Below are 24126 nucleotides of genomic sequence, written 5' to 3' on the forward strand. Positions count from 1 at the left end.
TTCCGGCGAAGGAGAAAAACGGCTCGCCTATCAAACCACCACATGGCCAAACAGGGGGGACAAGAATTATAGCGCGCTCGCTTCGTCCTGGACCCGAGATTGAGGACCTCTTTTGCAAGACCAATTACACCAAGCAAGCCCAACTTTGCTGCCTGGCGACAGAATCTACGGCCTACGGAGTACCGCCCACCTTTTGCATGGAGATGACCGGTGGGTATAGCCAGTGAAAACTCAACTTTGGAAACGGCGGGAGGTCTAGTGAAAGTGAGCCTCCCCGCTGGGCGGATAAGCGGTATAATTGGACTGGCTACATGATACTTGCCGCGATCATGTTCCCCCTTCGAGTCTAGAGTGAACAGCATGCACCGCACTTACCACCTGTCAAAGAAGGGCGGACGAACTATTCCAGAGCCGTAAATCGTGATAGAGGATTGCCACTTACACCTTCATTGGCCCCTGTGAATAAGCGAAGGCGGGCTAAGCCACAGCACAAAAAAGAGCAGTATCAGAAGCCGGCCGGCCTTGCCAAGGATCAGCCTCATGTGGAGTAAGAGGTGATCGGGTAGCCGAAGCGATCGACCTGGCGGGTGGCGACGCGCACCTATCAGCCTATAGAGACGCGCTCTCGTCTCTATAGTGGCCAGGACTGAGATAAGTATAGAAACACTACCTTGTCGATCTCGCGAAACAAGTTTTCCGGCATGCATAATCTGGGTAGCTCTGGCGATGCAGGGCCGTTTAGTAGCCTCAAACCAGGAGCTTGGCACCTCCAATGGCAGCCTTGCAAAGCCCATATCGTGGCGACCCCAGGTTTCGTCACGTTAGCTCGCTTAGAGGCGTTGACACCACCCATATCACCATCCAGTGGCGCCACATGTACGGCGGTTTCGTTTCAGAGGGCGGGAGGGTAGAGAAGCCTCGCGACCCCAGCCCAGTCCAGCCGACGCCCAACGGGACAAGGTTCGGAGTAGGTAGTATAAGGCGCTATGTATCTAGGCCCCCCTGCATTACGACAGCAACTATAGACCCCGAAAAGTGCGGCCGGAGGACGGGATGTTTGACGAGCCGAAGATAGAGCGATCCAGTTAGTCGATGCGTATTTGGCTTGGGAACCGAGACACCAACAATCTTTCTCTGCTAGCCGAGGTGATGCCGTTTGATCGGAGTTTGTGGTGTGGTATCATTAGGGGGATTGAGACCATCCGCATCGCATCTCGTGGGTTACAGCATCCATCTGATGGGGAGATGGGAGATTGTGACAATGCAATTGCGCGGTGCTTGGTCAGCATATCACCGTCGCTCAGTGCGTCGCTGTTCGTTACGCGCCTCGCAGCCTGCCATGCGAAGGGCTGGTCGGAGATTTTCAGCCGCCGCCCCTGCACCGGCGCGATTGACGATGCACTTTGGTAAGCTGGCAAGGGGTGTTTATTCCACTAGTACCCAGGTTAGGTCGATATACGACTGGGATGGCATTGCACGAGCGTTACTGGCGCCCTTTGTGTGATCCATTGGCACGGAGGTTCTCACCCGCCAAGGTTGCGTTACATTCAGCTTCAGATTACAGTACCGAACTTAAGCAGAACCAGTTTGGTATAATGATACGTGGGCTAGCTCGGAGCCATCCCGTGGATGTCGAAAGTGACGTAATGTTTAAATGGCGAGAAAGCCAATTGGGTCTATAGCGAACGACTTCTGCAAAGAGGTCCGAGGCGAGGGAGCAAGCGGTGTATTGTTTGTGGTCCGTGGCAGAGACAAGTTCTCGCTTGTCCTACCTCGAGACGTTGAAGTAACATAACGGCTGGTCTGGATGCGAGTTCCGAACAAGCCGAGGCGACAGAAAAGGGAAGAGAAAAAAGCATGGCAGCCAATGGAGATCTGGTGGTAAGCAGAATGGTAATTTCGTAAATATGCATTCCCCAAGGACTAGAGCTGCCCCTGCATAAGCGGGATAAGTGAAGTATGGACTGGAGGTAACCTTTGCCGGACCTGCCTGCCTATCTGTCTAAAAATGCCTCTTCTCAAACAATTCTTCCTCGACTTGATCTGCCCGATGTTACTCTGGTAATCGGCGTTGATCAGGATCATGATCATGATCGGACCTCCTTTCTTTCGTTGTGCGACCGATGGCTCGTGCAGTCGGTATTAATTACATACCTAGGTACCTGCCACCTGCATACATACTATGAAATATCCATCGCCAAGGGTCTGGGCAGCGGAATCCTACGTATGCCCGAACTCCGGACCTGCCCTTGCTGCCCCTGCGAAGGGATATTCGACTCGTTGGAAAACTAGCTTGGGTCAAGCTTTGCTCCAGCCATTGAACATTCAAATGTTTGTATATACCGACTTTGCCAATCAATATGCACGTCGCACCGGGGAGCCGGACAATTGCTGCTTGCAGCATTGGCAGGCAGTTCGAGTCAGGTCTAGAATGATGGGCAGATCTGCGCTGCGGCTGTGTATTGTGACAGTATAGCGATCAGCAAACTACTGTGGCAGGTTTTATCACGCAAGAATCACGTGTCTCAGTTGGGAATTGATCTGTTGATTGAAATCCGGCTGTATGGACAGAATTCTGTACATCTCAATTCTGCTTACTCGAATCACTTATCGCCATTTCGTTGTCGGCTTTAGTCACAATTCGAGCTAGCTCTACATACATGCATTTACCGGCGGACTTTAAAAATAACACAAGGTGCTTCCACCCAGGTGTGCAAGTGTGCTAGTAAATGGCGAGATCGATCAGATACAAGGATCCTTTCCGGACCAAAAAATCGCGAGTAGGTACATGTCGCCAGCCCTGCAGGTAGCAAACCCATATCATACATGATTTCAATGAGATACTTGATGGCAATCCTTCCGCCTTTCGAGGCTTACTAGGAAGGGAGAATCAGAAGAAAAAAGAAGAATGTTTACCCGACCTCGCCAATCACCAATTGGTACAGCAACGAAAAGTGCATCTTATGGCGCCACACTAACGGTCGACTGAATCCGTCCGTATGGGCCGATATCGAGGTTGTGGGGATTGCTAGCTGCGCTTGGCTGTGCTTGATCCTGGAAATATTTTAGGCTGCACTTCTTGGCATCCATGTTCAAGATTTCGTACAGTACCTACATTCATCGCACTCTGCAGATAGAGATACTCCTAACTCATCTGTGAACCCTGGTGATGGCTTCGCGAGGATGAAGCAGAGGGTTTCCCCTTATTCATATACCGCCCACTCTATTCTCTGGAGGAGTGGCATCGGCAGGGAAGCTCAGCATGTTTTTTTCTTACCTCGCGCACCGGGTTTAGGCCCGCCGCCAGTTCACGATACCACTTAACTGCGTCATCGCGACCAGCATGGCATGGGAAGACCCGCACGAAAGGAGCAACCTGAGTTAAAGTCGACAAGCATCTTCCGAGATTGGCTAGGGATGGATACAGTCTGGCTGTCGTCTCCTCAAGATGGCATCTCTCAAACTTCGGATTACTGTATACATGGATCTGGCCGTCGGCTCGATTGATCCCATCTCACCAGTAGGGCCGATCAAGAAGAACAGACAGAACAAAATGGCAGCAAGAAAGCCATGTTCCGCCTTCTCGTATAAAACCATTTTGGCCCAGTAATTGAAGAAATCCCAACTTTCGACATCAGCAACAAGAACAGGATCCCTAGCCGACGGGCGCAGGAACAGGTAATCCACGCCAGCACTGTGCCGGCTAGCACCTGATAGGTATGTATCCCGTACGCACTCTCTTTGTACAGCATTATCACGATCCCAGCCGAGCCCTACCTCTGTTTAATTTCCCCTTCCAAGTTTTCACCATGTGCAGCCGTTTGAACCCCTCCTCCTTCTCAGACGCCACCATATTTCACCCTACTGCTACCCTCACTGGGTTGGGCTGGCTGGCCTTGCTCGGGTGTGCGTGCGCGATGCTACTCTACACGCGATAATAAGCACTTGTACCTGCAATCACGGCAATATTCATACTAAGATGTCCGACTCCGAGCAAGCCGGGCTAGCAAGTATCCAAGAATCCGGCGGTGTCGGACTGAGCCTGTGCTTTTGTGTCGCATTTTCTTCTTCTTCGTCTTCTTCGATTTTTCTTCTGGACATGCGGCCCCATAGGCGTGAGCTCGCACCTCTATGTTTCATTGCCAACGAGGAGAGGGGAAAATGAAGTTTGAAGAATGCTCGCCCCTAATACCGACCGTCGGCATACACACGCGCGAAGGTGTGATTTGAAGTACATGCATACATGCAATAATCCCCCACACACCATGTAACCCAACCTTCACGCCTCGCCCATTCACACGGCTTATGGGAATAACGGAGGTTTGCGCTTCGATTTTGGCGGTCTCGTAAAAGACACGCGTCTGTGTAGTTGCATACATAACACGACATTTTATGCACTCGACATGAGGGGCCTTCCTTGCAGAGGCGACACTTCGCCGGAAAGCGTAAGGCCACTGACATGCAGACCTCATGATAACCAATTGTAGAAAGCAACTTGGCGATTGTCTATCCGATTGCTGCAGCCAAGGGCATACTTTTAGTGACAGGTTCTGCTTATCGGCCTACAGCACCAAGAACCCCTGCTGGGATGGCAAGTAAAATCGACTGGTCAGGTAACTTTTGCCTACTGTCTTGCCTCTGCCTCGAGCTATTTCGTGATCAACCAACCACAGGTAATACAGCACTCAGCTCATGCGTTCCTGGCGGCATTCTGCTTGCACTAGCCCACTAGCCAAGGTGATAGACTTTGCCCATGGGCACCCGATGCCATCTGCATCTTGACAATTGATTGACAGGACAGGCCAACGAACCCGAGTTGGATATTGACTACCGGTATGCCCTGCCCGGCCTGGTAAAGAAAAAGCTTATCAGACGTCACCAACGGCGCCTGCTCATTTACTTGCAATGCAGTCCCCCAGAACCGTGCGCTGTAATAGAAGTGGTATTCCATTCAGCTCTGCATATGCCACCCACTTTTTGAGCAACCCACCACCCACCACCCACCACCACAGCCTCTCTCCGAGATGAGCATGATCTCGCTTCGGACGAGCTCTGAGTATCCGGTGAAGCTAGATACTCTCAGCTCCCGCAGCGGACCATGAACTTCTGGAGAAACTTGCAGCGTCTCCGGGCGGGCTCCCACTCAACCAGCCAGGACCATGAGCCCACATTGAGATTCTCGTACGGGTACCCGGGGCAAGGTGGGCAAGGTGAGCTCGCTGCTCATTGCGGTGGGCAACTTACCGGACTGGGTGCATGTGTAGGTCTTATATTTCCAGTTGAGTTGGGTTGAGTGTGTTCATGAGGAAATACGAGTAAGAGATTCCACCCTCTATTCCGGTTAAAAAATCGATCAACTTTGTTCCAGACTTCAATCCAGCGATTCGTCAACCAACGAGTCACAGGGGTAGTACTGTTCTTTTTGTAATCACCTGCATCTGTGGTTAAACTGCAAGGGAGGTTCATTTGAGTTGATCGGCGGCACTACCACCACCACCAGCGCCTTAGGCACCGCTGGTCATATCGCGCCACGTCCAAAGCTTTGCAAAACACACATACATGTCCTGTCCCTTGCACAGTAGTAGGTTCACGGGAAGACTGTCCTGAACACGTCAAGTTTTGACAGTCGGCATATGGCATGCAGTACAGACAGACACATTGACATCTTGTTGATACAGGTCTGACGTGTGGACTGGTCGTAACATCGAGCATGGAACGGACATACTGTACATGTACTGTATGCTATATGCTGCAGGCGACATGAACATGCGCATGCAAGTCGGACTCGGCTCCCCTATCCCCTGAACCTGCAAAACAGTTACAATATAGAATCGCAGCCAGGGCTACGGCCCAGATCTGTTACTGGCAGCATCATGTGAAACCGCGCAATGTGCGTCTGCTGGACACATTCCGCGATGGTGAGTCGTCTCGTATCCGATCAAGACATTCATTGCCAGATCAGTGCTTACGACCTTATATAGGCGTATTGCAGAGCAGGTTGACTTAAGGGGTTCAAACTCTAATAAGGGTTTTGGCCTGGAACGGAACGCCTTCCGAGAAATTCTCTTCAAGATGCAACCCATTCCTCATGGCTTGACTGCAAGTATATGTCCTGGGCTGCCTGGTTATTAAAGCTTATAAGGATGCATAGCTTTCGAGGTAGGTATCCGCGGGTTTTTCCTTTGCCCCCGTCTAAACTCGCTCGTGTTTCCCCCCCCCTTCTCCCTTTCCGTACGCACATCAATATCAAACAAACGCACACCTGTACCAGGACACTGCCAGAACTTTCATATACATGTAGCTCTTGGCTATAGCAGACGAGCCATCGCTAGCAGTGCAACATAAAATCGGTTATACTCCATTTGCGACCAACAACAAGGATCCCGTAGCTATGCCTGGGTTTCTTCTCTAGGTCAAGTACGGTTGTAGGGACTGCCTGTCTCCTGCGCAAACTTGATGACTTTTGCGGCGGCGACGACAAGACAGTGGGCGGTTCATTAGTGGGCCGGCCTAGGTACTAAAAAAACTAAGGACGAGTGAGCCTTTGTTTTAGCCGCGCCGCTTACGCTGTCCATCCCATAGCCTTTTGACCCCTGGCTGGCTTTCATTGCTGGCGTCGTGGGTTGAGCATGTAGGTACTTAGGGTTGGGTACCTCGTACCTGGGCTTTCCGTTGCTTCCAGTACCGCATCCCACCACGCTCGGGTTCAATTGCTGGTATCTGCTTGGCCCTGGCTTCGGCCTGATTTCCTGGCACTTCCAGAAGCACTTCCTGGCACTTCCTGGGTCATTTCGGGCGACTAAAATAGCTGGGGCGGGTCTAACCTTCTCTGGGTAATTGAACTGGATCGCAGGCTTTGGCCATGTCGTCAGGATCGCGATTGTCAATGACAGTAACCCTCTTTTCTTCCATGGAAGCTTTACCTCCTCCGTGTGCCAGTCAGCCTCAGCCCATTAGATACTGCTACGCTACAGTATAGCACTATAGACTCTCCGGCTCTGGCTGTCTCTGCCATCGCGCAGCTAGAAACACAGTGCAATCAAGTACATTTCTAAGTACATGTATGTACGAAGCGGGAGCGAGGGACGAAGAGAAAGGAAAGAGACAGCGCATGCCACACGTCATCCGAACTGAGGTGTAGCCATTTCGGGTAGGATGGGACTGATCCTATCAAAGGTACCCAGGTACCCATGAATTGATATTTCCCCCCCTACTCCTCCTAGCCAGGCGGTGCCGGTGCATTGTCTCGAATAACGCCCCTCCCGCAGACAGGCAGGCGGCTTACACCACCGCCAGCCTAGGTACATCCCGATACCTCCCTTGCTGTACCGGCTCCCATCTCAATCATTCCATCCCACCCATCAATCAACCAATACACACCTTTGATCCCGTTCCCGGGCCCCGTCCCTCAGTTCATCTGTCTTCCAAGAGTCTCTCTGCTTGTCTACCCACGGCGGCCAGGCTGCCACCAATCTGCATGTATTCAGAGAGAGTGGTTGACTGGTACACACATACCTCTTTATCTCCCCGTCTCTTTCTTCTGCCTCTTGCCCCCCTTGCCATAGTCTCCCGCCTGTGCTAGTATATTCTGCTGCGCCCCCTTGACTCTGACCTACGTATTTACCATACACACACATGCGCACACGGCGTTGCTCCCCCACCCCCATCGCTGCACCTATCACTGATCTAGGCATCTCCTGGTCTTTGGTTTTCTATCGGCGACTGCAGGTTCCACGAACTTCACCTCATGTTCGCCTTTTTGATTATAGTCGCATCTGTCTAAGGCGCATACTCGTAGTTTTCTTGTTCGCCGGCCTGTCTAATGCGCCGTGCGTGTCTTTGTATCATCTTGTCTGCCCAAGTCTCTTGGTACCTCTTGTAGGTAGACGGACAGTCGCGAACCCTGGTCCTGCTGTAGGCTGCTAGTGCCTTGTTCATCAACGTCTAATAAGACCCGCTTCTTTGGAGGAGACGCCGACAACCAGCTTACCTGATTTTACCCACCCTCACCCTGGGCTCCTCGCAAGTTGCAAAAAGCAGGCCAGCCAGACACTCGAGCGCCCGCAGCAGGCATCTTTTGGAGGACCCAGGCTCCGGGGCTGCTGTCAAAACTACTACTGCCAGACTGCCCTGCCCAGTAGCAGTCCAAGACTAGTAAACCAACAAGGTCGGGCCTACACCACCTACGCCTACTTACCACGACCACTTACTTCATTCCACCCCCCCAGTTGAAACCAACCGACACACTCTCTTCTTCTTCTCAACCCACTGTCTGTCAAAGAAAGAGACCAAACCCTGGACTCAACCTTTGTATGCGCGTGGCTTCGTGTGGTCTTGGTTCTTGTGTTTCCTAAACCCATTTACACTCGTTACACTTTCTCTTTCCAACTCTCGCTTCTGCATCGTGTTGCACCTGCATTGGGGGTGGGAAGTTAGGTACAACAGCACATCCGTCCGGGCCTTTTTTGGTTTGATCTACCTAAAGCTAGCCACCGCATCTCTGTACCCTCCCTACTCGCGAGCGAAGAAGATTCGTCTCATCTCATCCAACCGTCACCAATCTCCTGCATTCCAGCAACAGACGCACCTACTCGCTCCTCCGAATGGCCCTGTAACCTGCTTCGCCGAAACGTCCAAAGTCTATCCAATCCTCCCCGACCTGCAGCAGCTCCCGCTTCTCTTAGCTCGACTGGATCTGGTAGCTTCTGGGACTTCCCTTCAGCTCCCGCTTGCGAAAAAAAGAGAGTGTTTATAGGAAAAAGAGAGTTTCGAGGACGACGAAGAAGAAGAAGGATAGGTGCATACTGGGTCGCTGGTACGAAGAGACGCGAAGAAAACCGAAGTACTCGCTTCTGGGCAATTACCGTGAGACAGACAGCCCATCGACAAGGCGTCGCTCACTTCCGCGCCTGACGGTCGTGACCTGTGGCCTCCGCAAACACTACTTTCGACGGAAGTACTGGGTTACATCTCAGCATCAGTCTGTCTACATCTTCCGACAGCATCGCCGTCGTGATATAGCGACAGGGGCTTTTTACCAATATCGCCCTCGAACCGAACGCTCGAAACCCCATCAGCTGCTTGGCCAGGCATTGGCTCCACTGTCATTATCATGGCGCCTACAACACCACGACTCAAGATTCTCTCAGGTTCGTTACTGCTTTTCCCCCGTGTATCGCTATTCCGCATTGCACCATCTGGAGATACCTACCCTTGTGTACGCCAGCTGCCAGCTGTTTGGGAGTGGTACTACCCGAGTTGGTGAACGGCCACGACCATGTTCCCATCCCCATCCTTGCCGACAGCTGCTTGTATACATGACCCTCCTTGACGCGCGCTCTTGCTTTCCTGTCTAACCTTCTGTACGACCGATTGGGGGGCAAGAGCTAAAGCGTCTGCCTTTCTTCCCTTGTCAAATCTCACCCGTTGCCCACCATCTCCCTTTGAATTTTCTGTATTCGTTGAACCCTCCCACTCTCGTTTACTATACCCCAGCTCTCCCTCGTGGAGACCAACACTTTTATATGTGTCGCTTCTTCCGTTCGATTTCGCCATGGCAGAGTATGATGAACTAATGAATATATGTGCAGTGGGCGGCAATGCAGTTTCTGCTTTCCTGTCATGGAGACTACAGGCCACTAACGCCTGCGACGTAACGCTGGTGTGGAAATCCGGGTTCGACAGTGTACATCAGTATGGTATCTCATTCAAGTAAGTCTCTTGCCTAAACGCCCGAGGGTCTATGAGTCGAAGTCCGAGATGGAACTGACCCCTTAACCACAGATCCGACTCATTTGGCAACGAACGATTTAAGCCACGACAGGGTATGTCATCAGACCTGTCTGAGCCAATGGTGATTCGCGATCGTGATGCTAACAGCTTCTAGTTGTACGAACCCCCGAAGAGGCCGCATCACTGAAGGAGGGTGCCTTCGACTACGTCATTCTCTGCATCAAGGCGCTGCCAGATGTCTACGACATTGCCTCGGTGATTGATTCCGTTGTCACTCCGCAACACACATGTATCCTCATCAACACCACACATACGCTGGGCATTGAGAAGGCCATCGAAGACAGGTTTCCAACCAATGTGGTGCTGTCGCTTGTTTCCAACGCCCAAATTACCCAGCTCGGAGCTAGTGAATTCGAGCACAAAGGGTCAACAGAAATCTGGGTTGGGCCCGCCAATCAAAACGCCAACATCCCGGCGACGATACAAGAAGATATGGCACAGGCTCTCGCGATGACCCTGAGTACCGGTCAAGTAGACTGTAAAATGTCTCCCAACATTCGCCAGCAGCAGTATGAGCGAGTTATCGGGTAAGCCACACTATTCTGTTTCCCTCGCTGCGATTGGACACAAACTAACGATCTGCAGACCTATCGCTTTCCACCCCGCTAGTGTCATCTTCGATACCTCCTCGCACACGGCTCTCCTGGAGAAGAAGGGTGTCCGTGAGCTGGTTTATGGCGTGATTGACGAGCTTATCGAGCTTGCAACCGCCCAGGGCTGCAGCTTTAGCCCCAATTTCAAAGACAGCACTATAAAGGAACAGTGCCAGCCTTCAGAAAGCGGCAGTATCATGTGGCAAGACTATATGGCTCGGCGCCCAATGGAGGTTGAGACCTATCTGGGTTCGCCACGCGAGCTCGCCAGGGCGGCTGGTGTCAAGGTGCCAACCATCGATACACTATATGCTATATTCCACCATGCGAACATCACAAATCAGCAGAGACCCAAGGAAATCCCAGCGGGTTACCCTGCTCCGTCTGGTTCGCCGTCAGGAGGAAACGGACCGATGCCACGCATGTCGTCCAATGGACCCCCGCCTCAGCGCGCGATGGGCAACGGTATGCCAAATGGAAATGGCATGGGACGAGCTGGCCCGCGCCCCAGAAACTCATCTAATTTTACCGGTCCGCCTCCTGGCATGCGCCGCGGTCCCCCGCCTAGCATGGGCAATGGTGGCCCGCCCAATGGTTACCGTGGTCCCCCTAACGGTTATGCAGGATCGAGGCAGCCTTCAAGGCGCGGTTCGATGGAAGAGACGGACTTGAACGAGTTCAGCCATTTGATGCTCTACGACGATATTGCTGAAGCTGGACCGGATGGCGCTTATTCCGGCGATAACTCCGAAATTGCTCTGCGAGAGAGGGAACTCCAGCTTCGCCAGAGGGAGCTTGCCCTCAAGGAGCAGGAAATGCGCATGAGACGAGGTCCTCCCGGCCCCCCTGGGCCTGGGGGCCCTCGACGACGCCCGGGTCCACCGCCGTCCGTCCGTGGAGGCCAGTTCGATGACGAAGACGAAGAATTGGACGACTTCTTTGATCCTAATGCCGTTCCGATGACGCCGATGATCGACCCCGACAACTTCGATATGATGAGCGTTACTTCGAGAAAGGCCCGGATGAACGCCCCCAACCAGAAACAGATCCGACAAGATCCTGAGGGTGGTAACGGAGGAGGCAACATGCCCGCCCGGAACAGTCGATTCGGCCGTCCTGGATTTGGCAGAAACCGTTCTAGTCAGGTTGGTATGAATTCGATTCCCGGCCTGCACGAAAACTTCCTCGACGATACGCTCATGGCGTCGACATCCAACCGATATGCCGGTGTAGACCGGGGACAAATGCAAGCTGGCTCCAGAGCCAACTCTCTTACGGCACAGCATCTGGACCAAATCTCCGGCCCCGGCGGCATGAGTGGCATGAACGGCCCGTTCCCACGACGTGTTAGTCACTCGCCTGGAGGCCCCTACAGCCCGTCGATTCGCGGCGGCAACGGACGACCGTCGCCACCTAACGGAATGATGGGAGGACCTGGTATGAATGGCCGACCATCTCCGCCGGATAGCATGCGACAACCGGTTCCTCGATACCCTCCGGGTCACGGGAACGCGGTTGCGCCTCAGAAGGTGGAACAACGTGTCGGGGTGAGCGCCCTCCAACCACCGAAGCCCAAAAATGTACGGAGTCTGACCGGCAGTGCGAGCGCCAGCGCGGGGAGTGGTGATTCCATCAACCTCGAGTCCGAACCCTCTGCGCATAGCAGCCAGAGTAGCCTCGGCCCTCGACCGGCCGTTGGAGTCCGATAAGATGCGCCGTCTCGAATATCGCCAGCGGCCTGTCACGCGACTCCTCCCGAGTCCGCCCGCAACAACAAGACGAACGTGACGACCAATCATACTCGCATATAGACCGCGGCCTGATTCGATCTCGGCCTTGTGTCATCGCGTCCTTGCACATTGCAAAGCATGGGTCACGTACAGCATCCTTTAAGACCCAAAACGATTGGCTACGATTTCCCACAGCATACACATGGCTTGTTCGATGGTTATCTCTCAGGGGTGTCATTACCCCAAACACATAAGGCATCATTTCCTTTTTTTGGCACGACGAAGCAGCAACTTTTTCATTTCTGGTGATATGCATTGGGTTGCGGGTTTTCGTGCTAGCAGTACACATCATTTTTCCATTGTCAACATGGGCACACATTTCTTTATTCCTCGGATCACGATGACACACGAACTAGAGGCATTTAAGGCATTTAATGTCTAGTTTGCCGGACCCCCCCCCGAATTCTGGAGATTCTCGGACGTGCTTCATCATTCTTCTTCATGGACGGACCTAATATTGATGGGACCTAATTCCGCCTCATGGAGATTGGGCACACAAAAGGGGATGGGACTGTATAAAATTCTGGTCATGAAACCGATCTTTGGGTGCGTCTTGTCGACTCTTTGTATCGTGTTTTTTTGGCCAAGTCGCACTTTTCTTTCAGGCGTATCTGTTTTTCCGCGAAGGGAGTTGCGGAAGAAGGCATGTTTACGATTAGATCTCGATTCTGGTCTATCTTACCTATCTCGGCTAGTTTGCCCCTTACCGGGCAGGAAGCTGCCGTCGGTAGGAAGGGGCGGCGGCGAGAGTTGAGAAGAGAGCAGTAGTGGAGCAGCTTGGCTTTTCATGACTATGGCGCACACGCAGCGGTCCGACATCCGCAAAATTTCCCTTGTCTCTACACTTTACTTCTATTTGAGTTCTAATATTCCACAAAAAGCCTGCTAAGGGGGGGAAGCTGGAGGCGAAACTAGCCCATAGGTGGTGGTACAACATGGCAAACGGGGGGAAGAAAGAAAGAAGGGAGGAGTCGACTTTGTACAAAGAGACGAATGAGTTTTTGTCTCAACATGGCAAGATGGCGCCGGACTGCAACACACAAAAGAGAGCACAAGACGTACTTAAGGAGCAAGGCTTAATGAAGGCCGCTTTATTGCGACACACTAGGAAAGGCAAATACAATGAATTCGAGTGGAAAACAATCGTGAATGGTCCCCATGCAATAGCTGTGATGATCTACCTATGACAATACGGAGGTGTTTGCGTAGTTGTGTATACACGTAGATTGACCTGGAGGCCACCTGTTCCGGCAGTAAGGGGTAGGGGTACAGTTCGCTGTAGATTTCAGCTTCGAATTCTGTTATCCGTCGGGTTGGTGTTGGTGCTGACAGTCATGTTGCACAACATACGTTTGATGATTAGTTCTTCTGCCTGCATTCCGGGCGAGAGGTAACCTGGACACGCGGAGAAAGGGGTTTGGGGCAGCATCAGTCCTCCCTTGTTGCTTACTGCTGCTGACAAGTTCTTACTTACACTTACAGCCCAGGCAAGCGAAATGAGCTTGGCGCCTGCTTACGCTGTGTGAGACGGGAAAGGAGCTGACCGCCTGCTCTCGGCGCCCGATGTGGCTTGCTGTATGATTTGTTTCTTTCCCGGATAACAACAACATGTTTATATCGTTCTATTATTGGGTTCATTAAAAGATGCCGATGCACTTGCCTGTCCCTGGCGGCGGGCGACAGCTTCTGCTGCTAGGTACTCGCGGAAATATCCACGGGTGCTTACCTGGGATTTATGCAGGGGATTGATTCTACGATGGCAGCTGGGAACGGGGGTTTGTAGTGTGTCTTGCTGTTTAGTGGCCGTACCCTTTAGCTTCCCAGGGGTTGACTACGACCTGTGCATCGGTACGCACCTTGCTGGCAAGTAATCAGGTGTTCTAATAAATTTTAATATTGGTATATCTGAATCAATTCAATCGATGTAAGGAGAGCGCCGAGGTACGTACTTTTCCCTGTACGCCTGATCTGGTCCATTCCATGGATGCCGGGCAGCTCCAATTGGACCACTGACGCGGCTTGTAGTGGAACCCCCGCATAAAGTCATAATCCAATTGATATCAAACATCAACAACAACTCATCAGCTTTCCCTCGTCCGACCCTGACACAACATAACGAAACATCGATCAACCGGGAAAGCCTAAAGTAGCAGATCCCTCCCCCGGCCAGTCCCCTCCTCGCTCAGCCGCAATCAACGGAGAAGTGAAGGGAAGAGAAAAAAGCGCGTGGCCCGCCCTTCGCTATGGCCTCGAGGAACTTCAACAACACGGGTAGCGGCATGACCACCCGGCCGTCGATAGCGCCGCAGAGTTCGGGAAACGCGGTCAAGGCGCGGCAATTGGTGAGTGAGCCACACACACACATCTTGTATTTTTAGTTTTGGATTCAAGACAAGGAGCGAGAGGGGGTCTGGAAGGTCGGGAAGGTCGGGAAGGTCGGGGATTGTTAGCTAACCAGTTCGGGGGGGATCCCTTCTTGAACGAAAAATAGTCTCATCTCCATTCTCAGTTGGAGCAGCTCTCGTCCAACCTGGCCGATACCGAGAACCTGCTGCGCATGACGGCCGTGCAGGCCGAGGCCATGCGTGGGCTGGGGAGCTGGCATGGCGGCATGTAAGTGCTGTATTTTTCTTTTTCTTTTGCTAGCTTTCTGCTTGGCCTTTGGTTGTATAGCTGGCAATGGCTTAGGGGAAGAGGCGAGATTTCATTGGCTCATCGGCATAATTACAGGTTCATGGCTGCGAGTAAGGTACTAGGGGAGGAATCAGTCAAGGACTCGCCGCAGCAGAAGTGATGATTGCGACGGTGAAAGCTGAGGCTGACGACCATGGTCGGGCATATCACACTGTCGCTGCTAGAGTTGCCCACCTACCAGGGCTATATTTTGCGAGGCTCGATCCGGGGGTGGACACCTCGGCGTTAAGTGTCGGAGGAACATTTGATAGCATCAGATGTCCAGCGGGACCCAAGGAGAGCCAAAGAGCTGGGTGACGATGACCACGAATGAAGTCGACCCGCCAGTGTCTAAATAATCAAGTGTTCGATCCGGGAACTGCATAGTGATATCTCTAGCTCAAGCATGGCTCCTTTCAACCGCCAGTAATGTTCGGTCTTGTGGACCGGATTCTCGCGTGGGAGTAGGGGCTTATCGCTAGATTTGGCGAGAAGAAGTAAAGCTACAGACGCCACGGTCTCGGAGTTTTAGAAATACTACACTGGTAGGGCGTCTTCTATCTACCAACTCAACCCCTTTTCAGCCCTTGTCTGTGGGATGAACACCTTGCCCCCCACCCAGGGCCACCAACCGTACTTCCGAGGCCGTTAGCGAGCTACTGCCCCTTCTTGCCGGCGTCACACTCTTTTTTCTGTTTTGCCCCTGAACATTTTGGTGTGCGGGCGTTCTTAGCCATCGTCGAGTGGCCCTCGTGCGCGGTCAGGTCGTGTTTGACAATGTCGCGGGTCGCGATGGAGATGATTTTATCACCGTCGAAAGGCAGGAGCTGCCAGAGCTTGGGAAGACTGAGCAGGCCCTTTAACAATAGCATGACAATAGGGTCAAATCGTAGGAGTGCGTGATATATTTTGTGCAAATAGAAGAGCGACGATTGCTGGCTACTCGGGGAAGCTCTTCTTGGATGAATGGAAATGCCAAGCAGCGTCTTTTGTATAGCTCTTCGTATATTTGACCTGTACCTGGAGTATGAAGTAAACTAAGCCTATCTAGTGTAACTGATATCCCCCCAAAGACAGTACGTAACGTGGTAATGATCACAGACGCATGTTTCCCTGGGCCTCAGGTTACTGACTTGGAGAGGGGCAGGACCTGCGAAGACTTGTATCGACCTAATGAGTCCAACCTACTTGGAACTCGGCAGTGAGCCGGTGTCGCTTGTCTTACTCCTGCCCGAGCAGCTGCTGCAGCTCGTCGACCCAGTGCCGGGCGCTGATGTACGAGTGCCCAAACGTCGCGCTGGGCTGATGTGCAGCGTGACGGCCTTCCCCGACCCGGGCCGCATCTACTCGGCGACCGCCTTCTCCAGGATCGGCACCTCGAGATCGGGCAGGTTAACCCGGTGGTCTCCCATGTTGAGGGCGGCGAGAGCCACACCGATGTCGCCGAGCCTGGGCTCCGGGCTGTAGTCCCTCGACGCGTTCCAGGCAAAGATCTGATCGTCCGTGTCAAAGATCCCCCGTTCCAGTTTGTGGTGATTTTCTTCGACGGATTGCCATGCCCGGCTACCGACCACCATGACCCCCTTCCACGCCGGATCCGCCATCACGAGGTCTATGACCATCTTGCGGTACAGCCAGTTCTGCCCGCCCCCCGCAATGGGCATCAGCGTCGGCGAAGTCCGAGTACTCCTCGCCGAGATTCCAGGTGTGCATGCCGCTCATGGAGATGCCGAGCACGAGCCGCACATGCGGGATGCCCGTGTGCTTCATCAGCAAGTTGTGGTACGCGCGTACCATGTCGGAGTACTGATGATTGGGGAAAGCCGTCCCTTCGTTACTGCTGCTGCGGCTGTGCTTACTGGAGTTGGCACGGCCAATGCCGTCCGGGAGTACGAGAACGTCGAGGGCCTGGCCTGACGGAAATACCCCTTGTTTGGCACATGGATGACGCAACCTATGAGGTGAAGCTATTGTTCCCAGGGTCAATGAAGGTTCAAGATCGATCGCGAAACGCGGCGGTCTTGGATAAAGCGACCTTGTCCCAGCTTCCACTGGTAAAGGTTGTCATGAACAAAGTGTCCCTTGCCTGAAAGACCTACAAAGAGATCGACTGCGGCCATAATGTATCATTGTCAGACGGTAAATGCATTGTGTATCAGCGCCTTGGTCCGACCTACATATACCAGGGGGTGGACTCCTCGCGTGCCTACTTCAGTAGTTGTGCAGCGGACAAGCGGGAAAATATACAAAGGAAGTTGAATTCGGCCCTCTTATACCACATCATGTGTAAACGATTCCACTACGCCTATGTCTGCATGCCATGTAGCAAAGCCTACAAACGGATCCCACCGGGCGCCATCGACGATTCCACAGGGAGGCGCAACACGGCTGGGTCGACTTGCCTTAAAGTGGCATTCGAACTCAGCATGGGTAAACGCCTCAATGAAGAGCTAACGCTTGAAAGGGTGCACCGGGCAAGAGAGCTGTGCTCAATTCGAACTGGCAAGACTCCCCCGGAGGTCGTCATCATGCCTGGATGGTGCAGCTCAGCTTGCAGAGACAAGCAGCAGATCTGTCGGAAACCGTTCAGATCCTCGCCACTGAGCTCGTTCGTGGTAGTGGCTTGATGCCCAGGAATTCCTGCGAGGAGGTATATGAGATGTACATAGTACGACAGAGCAGACCTGTTCGACACAGGGCACTCGACTTAAATAATATTTTCTACCGCCAAAAAAGTATTGCGAAGACCGAAAAACAAACAAGTTTTGATATTCGATATTGATGCCACTAGGAAACAAAACTCGAACAACTTTGTCAAATGACCCATAGTACGTATGAACCAACTTGGTCACACACAAACGAGTTATTTTGATATGCCCTCAAATAAGCTCTTCCATTTCTCATGGGCAACCATAAACCACGTGTAGGCGCGGAAGAGGCTGCCTGCAAATTTGGCTTTTTGGATACTTTGTCATCACCGGGCATCTTGCTTGTATGAACAAGAGTGTATTCTCCTCCTTCGCCTCAGTTCCAAGCATACGAACCCCAACCCTAGACCACTTGGCCGAGGCGGTTTCGCAGTCGTCACCCTCGGCTCCGATTGAAAACTAATTTGAAGCCTCACAAGACAAGCCGCTGTAGCAGCTCATCCTCGACCAGTTGCTGTCTGTCGTCCTTGCTGAGGGCCGGCGTCAAAAGCCGCCTGACAACACCGAACCGGATGGCTAAGAAGGAGAAGGGAAGGGCCTGCAAGCTGATACGTCAGCTTTGGAGGGTATAGAAGGACCATATGGTCCGCCTCGCTCAGATTTCTGTTCTTTGCATATTTTCGTCATGCACTGAAGACAAGAGTCAACAGCTCCATGTAGCTCGCAATTGAGGTTTTCTTCCCTGCAAGGCTGGGATCAAATGATTTGATCCTTTGGTAAAGAGAGGGAAAAAAGCGGCGGGCTGTGGCGATGCTGTATCGCAGCCGTTGATATGACATCCGGATGTGAACAGGTCAACTTCGGTGTCTTCTACTGCTTGGGTGAGACAGATATGTGTGAAAATCAGTATTATTCCAAAGGCCGTACTTCATGGACAGAAGCCAGTGTCCAAATAAACGATGCTAGGAAGCAGACCATGCCCTCAACCAGCGAATCATGAGACGGCTCGCAAATGCCGTATTGTGTTGCAGAGGTAGCAAGTAAGATATATATGCAAGAGCGCCTGAAAATACTCTAAGTCGTTTGGTTGTCGACTGCTTTGATTCCTTTAAGTTGCAAAGAGAAACTGGAATAATCATGAGAGAATGAAGAAAGGAACGTTGCTCGTTGGGCGGGCGCGTCCATCTGAAAGTAAGCGCGTGCTCGCTACCTCCTGGCCTAAGCCACCTTTTAGCCCCACCTTTAAGTTAGCAATTGACGAGGCTGAGCTGTGACTTTTCCCATCTCGAAACGGAGAGCTCAAGCACCTGTCAACCTCTCTGAACGCAACCAGACCAGCCAACTCTCTCGCCTTCTACCTGTTCGCAATATTTGAGGCCAGAGCCTCTCCCAATCCGGCAAAATGGTATGCAGTCCCTCCCCTCGAGCGAACAATTCGTCCGGACCCAGCTAACCGCTCCCCTCTCCCATAGGCGCGAAACAGTGAGAAGGCCCAGTCGATGCTGTTCCGTTTCCGCGAGGCGCAAGCGGCAGACCTGGGCATCATTGACGCCGGACGCACCCGTCGACCAAAGGTCATCACCGAGGTGGACTCGATCCCGTCGTGCGAAAAATGGCGAGGCCAGACCCTCAAGGAGATCTCGCGCAAGGTGTCCAAGATCCAGGATCCGGCGCTGAGCGACTACCAGATTCGCGACCTGAACGATGAAATCAACAAGTTGATGCGCGAAAAGCACATGTGGGAGGTCCAGATACGGAATTTAGGCGGGCCAAATTATATGCGTGGGGGCGGCAAAGTCTACGACGAAGCCGGAAGAGAGATACCTGGAGGAGGGAAAGGGTACCGGTACTTTGGGCGCGCCAAGGAATTGCCCGGCGTCAAGGAGCTATTTGAGGCCGCGACGCAGAAAGGCCGGGAGGACAAGCCCCTGGAGACCCGGGACGATCTGAGGAAGACGGTCGATGCCAAGTACTACGGATATGCGCCCGATGAGGAGGACGAGGCGCTGCTGCAGTACGAGGCCGAAAAGGAGATGGAGGCCTTCGATACGTTATTAAACCAAGCGGGCGGCAAGAGCGAGGCGCCCAAGGGGTGGGAGTCCCTACCCGGTGACAGCGGTGACGGAAAAGGCTGGGAGCTGCCCACTCTGCAAGAAGTCCAGGACGAGCTGATGGATCGGAGGCGGAAAAGACTTCTGGACCAGCTTCAATAGTGCCGTGGGTAGAGCACTCCCAGGCGGCAGAGGTAATGTGAGGTTTTCGCATGGTATTTCACACAGCGGGCTAAATTCAAGGGTCATCACTTTCGGTTGGGTGGCACTTCCTGTACTTGACAAGTTTTTGGGTCTAGGGAGTTGGGTGGCGTTTGGGATGATTGCAAATGGTATCGGTACGCAACATGATGCTTTTTCGTTGCTTAGTGATATTCTGGAAATTCAGAAGAAAAGGAGGCCTATCTGTATCATTGGCACTTCTGATCCTGCTGGAGATAATATGTCGTGCTGGCGGAATGTGTCACAATATCCGTAGTAGATTACAAGTAGTGATCTGCCATAAGGTCTCGGTACTCTGTAAGCTCTGTGTATATTCGTCGATCGCCCTTTGACAACTAACAGTTTTGTCTTCTGATAACATTTACCCGAATAAATGACAATTCTCATCTGAAACTAGAGGAATGGAATTTGCATGTCAAGTGGTCCCCCAGACTTGGGATATTGTCATTCCCCTTCGGTCAAGACATAAATGACATGTTAAATCGCTGCTGCTAAATTCAATGTCCATATGCACCTTGGCTGGCCACAGCCTCTAGGGGGTACCTACCAGCCTACATGTAGTGAATTGAGCTCCCAGGACCAGGGAGGCGGGGCTGTAGGGCTGATATGGCTTGAATTGGCTTTGCTTCAGGCAAGAGCTCTCAGCTGCCCCACCAAAAAGTCACTATCGATTAGGGAGCTTCGGCATTGGGACCAGCCCGCCCAGCAATCACGTCGTCGCATTGCCATCCTCCTGACTCCTGCCGTGACTCCTTAACCAAGACTTCTCACACCTCGTCTCAAAAGGGCAATATACTTCTTGCAGGCAGACCAACTAACCAAGACGTAACTTTTCAAACAAAAGAAAGCCGGTGCTGAAGAAAAAAAAAAAAAGAAACCCAAAAATGGCCACCCACCGCGCCGACGCGCGCCAGTTCCTCGACGAGCGCGGCTCGGCCAACATCGCCCTGACGCCCAACGGCCTGAACCCCTCCACGATCCTCGAGAAAGCCGTGCGCGAGCGCATCGTCGAGTCCTTCTTCTTCAAAGACCAGTGCTTCGGCGTCAACGAGGCCGACATCGTGGACCGGGTGGTGCGCCACGTCCGGTTCGTGGGCGGCACGTACGGGTCCTCGCAGAAGCCGACGCCCTTCCTGTGCCTGGCCTTCAAGCTGCTGCAGCTGGCGCCCTCGGACGCGGTCCTGCGCGAGTACCTCGGCTTCGGCGGCGACAAGTTCAAGTACCTGCGGGCCCTGGCCCTCTTCTACGTGCGCCTGACGCGCACCGCCCCCGACGTCTACCGCACGCTCGAGCCCTACCTCGAGGACCGCCGCAAGCTGCGCCGCCGGGCCCGCGCCGGCACCTCCCTCACCTACGTCGACCAGTTCGTCGACGACCTGCTCACCAAGGACCGTGTCTGCGCCACGAGCATGTGGCAGATGGGCAAGCGCGAGATGTACGAGGACCTGGACCAGCTCGAGCCGAGGGTCAGCCCTCTGGGCGATATCGAGGACCTGCTGGACGACGACGAAGACGAGGATGAAAACAAAAACAAAGACAACGAGGACGAAGATGACGTCGAGATGATAAATGGCGGTGATAGCGACGATGGTGCGAGAAACAGCGATGACGATGAAGGGGAAGTCAGGGAGGATAGTGAGAGGAGGGACAGGCGCGGCAGCAGTGAGGATCGTCGGCGAAGCGAAGATCGGGAGAGGTCAGAATCAAGAAGTCGGCGCAGATCGAGAAGTCGAGACGAGGCGTCGTAAGAAACCTTGAGAGAAATACGATTTCCAAGTTCTCCTGTACACTTCAAGCCCCTTTAAGGAGCAATATGATACCCCTATAAACCAAACCAAGCCTTAAAATTGCTCAGATCATGGATTTTCGAGAAAACTATCCGGGTGCTTTGTAATTAATATTCAATTTCTCAAAAGGTCCTAGCCTTGGTTTATGGCCCATCTCATTCTAGGCATTGAAGCCATCCTGAATAACAAAATGCAGTTCTCGCCCCATAAGATTCGTATCAGATGCGCCCTTCTCACGAACGTAGACAGACATACTACAATCTACCTGGTTCTGCTGGAAATTCTCGCTCCTGTTCTGGTCCCATAATCTAGCATTTACCTGTCCAGTTCTCGCTAATCCACTTGACCATCATGTCCGTCATGCTAAGATCCGAGTACGGCTTAACGTCGTCAGTCGAGTAATCGCCGCCGCTGTAGCGGAGCGCCGCCAATACGTATGGCTGGGTGTAGTCAACGAAAACGAGGTCCACCGTTGCGGGCTCGCTGCCATCAGCAGGGAAGTCTATGGGGGTCTGGATGCAGTTAGGCACCGCGTAGAACTTGATCGGCGAATGCTCTGTATCATCGCCATCGGTTCCGAGGTCATCTTGCGTAGTGTAGCCGCCGATCAGGTCGGGCTTGTTGTTGTTGTCGCCGTCCCCTGCGATATCCTGGTCGCCACCAGCCAGGGGCTTCTGGCCCGCATCTTCCGCGATGCGCATGCCAGATTCCTCGTGAGCAGCCGTCGCCTCAAACTGAGGACGGTTTCGGAAAGACCACTGCTCGGGACTGACGAGGTATTTGATATCTAAAGCAGGGTCTGCTTCGAAGGCGGCGACTTGGCCGCCGCGGTTGAGCAGGTCGATGACCCTCTTGGCAACACTGTAAGGTACGTCCTGGATGTAATTCCACCGGCTCAAGAACGGTGACACTATGAACGTAGAGTCGGTGGTGAAAGCACCTTTGAAGATATCGAAACGAACCATTCCGGTATTCGCGATAGCAAGTCTTGGGATGTTCTTCCTGTCCTTGTTGTTGACCATGTCGGGAATGACTTGCTCTTGGAGCCAGGTGAAGACGCTGGAGTTGCTGGGAAACTCGGCACGGCTCATCCACAGGTTTTGGGGTGCACAGCCATAAGCGTTGTCCAGCTTCAAGGACTTGCGACTCTCGGTGATCAGTTTCGTAACATTACGGCCATTCTCCGTGGGAAACGTAGTCTCGTTCAAACCGGTGTGGTAGTGAAGACCGTAAAGATTGTTGTCGATGTAGCGTCTCTTCCAGGACAGGGATGCTGCCTCGGTCGATAAATCTGCGGTTTGTGCTACCGATTTCTTCTTAATCCCATCCATAGACACCCAGCCGATCGTCTCCATGTATCGACCACTGGCAATGGCAAATGCCTTGTCGTCGAACTTCCGCGCGTCTCTTACGTGGGCGTGACCCCCGAAGAATGCGATAGGGGTGTACCAGTTCTGGTCTCGGATGACCTTGTATATCAAATCAAACTCTTTCATGCGAAGTCCAACATGCCCTGCGACGACGAAAAGGTCCGGTTTCTCTCGAATGGCCTGCAAGAACCAATCCTGTTTGATCGTCTCCTGTACCTGCTGCACAACGCTGTTGTTGGCGCCCCGGTCGAAGTCGAAGATGAAACCAAACGCCACGACGGTGAGCCCCTGGTTCTTGGTGATGAACTTGCGGTACCGCTGCGCTTGCGGGATCTGGTTGCCGGTCTCGGGTTCGATGTAATCCAGGTTGGTAGCGAGATACGACTCCCTGTAGTTGGGGACAGTAACCTCGTGCTCGCGCTGAACAGATGAGGCTTGGTAAAGCTCGTGGTTTCCAGTGCAGATGACATCGAGGGGCTGCTGGCGGAAGACGTCGGAGGTGTATTTGCCCTTGGGGTCCGAGGCATCGTACAGGCCGTTCCCCTCTATCCGGTCGCCCGTATCTATGAGGAGGAGATCGACGCCTTGTTCATCGGCCTTCTTCTTCATGTGTTCAGCAAAGGAGACATAGTCGCCCCAGTCGGCCGAATACTGCGGCCTGTTCAAGTGCCAGTAAGCATCACATCAGATGGCAAGGGAGCACGGGATGACGAGGGACCATCGATAGAATATCTTACTCTTGTAGATGACCGCCATGCCAGCCATGTGTATCTGTGGTATGTAAGAAGTTGATTTGACCCCATTCCAGGTCTCGCATGGGTGCGGCGACAGGCTTAGGAGCTCCAGGCTGGGCAGCTCCGGCTACCGTCGCCAGCGACGCAGCTACTAATACGGTGTCGATGAACATGGTGATGGACGCTGGATTTGGATGCGTCTAAGCCATCGATCGAACTTTAAATTCCAACGAACGCTTTAGATTACACAAGCCTTTTCGCTACAAAGAAACAGTACCTGGGAATGATGGATATTTGAGAAGAGGAAATGCAAAGCCGCGTGTCACCATGTATGAGAAGGGTAGCTAGGTGTTTGGGGATGGATGACCCTGAGGGACCGTTGATCAGCTGCCTCCCCATGCCTGCAAGTGTACCTGCGTCATTCACCTGCAGCGTGATAAGCTGCCGCGCCCTCCAATCAATTACC

The 24126-nt window shown here is 52.9% G+C and overlaps 8 protein-coding genes across 8 annotated transcripts; 5 read left to right on the forward strand and 3 right to left on the reverse strand.

Annotated features, from left to right (window-relative positions):
- Positions 1 to 9553: 9553 nt before the first annotated feature.
- On the forward strand, positions 9554 to 12094 carry PG985_010801 (alcohol dehydrogenase; the record flags this gene model as incomplete). The annotated part of the gene is made up of 4 exons (XM_066830568.1): positions 9554 to 9711; positions 9784 to 9824; positions 9887 to 10319; positions 10378 to 12094. The coding sequence occupies 4 exons, from the start codon at positions 9554 to 9556 to the stop codon at positions 12092 to 12094; spliced, it is 2349 nt and encodes a 782-aa protein (XP_066681250.1).
- Positions 12095 to 14418: 2324 nt separating this feature from the next.
- PG985_010802 (High osmolarity sensitivity protein 3) lies at positions 14419 to 14969 on the forward strand (the record flags this gene model as incomplete). Its single annotated transcript, XM_066830569.1, has 3 exons — positions 14419 to 14517; positions 14685 to 14788; positions 14906 to 14969. The coding sequence occupies 3 exons, from the start codon at positions 14419 to 14421 to the stop codon at positions 14967 to 14969; spliced, it is 267 nt and encodes an 88-aa protein (XP_066681251.1).
- A 535-nt stretch (positions 14970 to 15504) lies between these two features.
- PG985_010803 (uncharacterized protein) lies at positions 15505 to 15720 on the reverse strand (the record flags this gene model as incomplete). The annotated part of the gene is made up of 1 exon (XM_066830570.1): positions 15505 to 15720. The coding sequence occupies one exon, from the start codon at positions 15718 to 15720 to the stop codon at positions 15505 to 15507; it is 216 nt and encodes a 71-aa protein (XP_066681252.1).
- Positions 15721 to 16191: 471 nt separating this feature from the next.
- PG985_010804 (uncharacterized protein) lies at positions 16192 to 16470 on the reverse strand (the record flags this gene model as incomplete). The annotated part of the gene is made up of 1 exon (XM_066830571.1): positions 16192 to 16470. The coding sequence occupies one exon, from the start codon at positions 16468 to 16470 to the stop codon at positions 16192 to 16194; it is 279 nt and encodes a 92-aa protein (XP_066681253.1).
- Positions 16471 to 16504: 34 nt separating this feature from the next.
- Positions 16505 to 16765, forward strand: PG985_010805 (uncharacterized protein; the record flags this gene model as incomplete). Its single annotated transcript, XM_066830572.1, has 1 exon — positions 16505 to 16765. One exon carries the CDS (start codon positions 16505 to 16507, stop codon positions 16763 to 16765), a length of 261 nt encoding a protein of 86 aa, XP_066681254.1.
- Positions 16766 to 18898: 2133 nt separating this feature from the next.
- On the forward strand, positions 18899 to 19709 carry PG985_010806 (Isy1-like splicing factor; the record flags this gene model as incomplete). The annotated part of the gene is made up of 2 exons (XM_066830573.1): positions 18899 to 18901; positions 18969 to 19709. 2 exons carry the CDS (start codon positions 18899 to 18901, stop codon positions 19707 to 19709), a joined length of 744 nt encoding a protein of 247 aa, XP_066681255.1.
- A 944-nt stretch (positions 19710 to 20653) lies between these two features.
- PG985_010807 (PRP38 family-domain-containing protein) lies at positions 20654 to 21517 on the forward strand (the record flags this gene model as incomplete). Its single annotated transcript, XM_066830574.1, has 1 exon — positions 20654 to 21517. One exon carries the CDS (start codon positions 20654 to 20656, stop codon positions 21515 to 21517), a length of 864 nt encoding a protein of 287 aa, XP_066681256.1.
- A 347-nt stretch (positions 21518 to 21864) lies between these two features.
- PG985_010808 (uncharacterized protein) lies at positions 21865 to 23833 on the reverse strand (the record flags this gene model as incomplete). Its single annotated transcript, XM_066830575.1, has 2 exons — positions 21865 to 23584; positions 23664 to 23833. The coding sequence occupies 2 exons, from the start codon at positions 23831 to 23833 to the stop codon at positions 21865 to 21867; spliced, it is 1890 nt and encodes a 629-aa protein (XP_066681257.1).
- Between the last annotated feature and the right edge of the window lie 293 nt (positions 23834 to 24126).

This window comes from Apiospora marii (genome assembly GCF_038362585.1).
Source record: "Apiospora marii strain CBS 49790 chromosome Unknown utg000007l_segment0_segment0, whole genome shotgun sequence".
NCBI lineage: Eukaryota > Fungi > Ascomycota > Sordariomycetes > Amphisphaeriales > Apiosporaceae > Apiospora > Apiospora marii.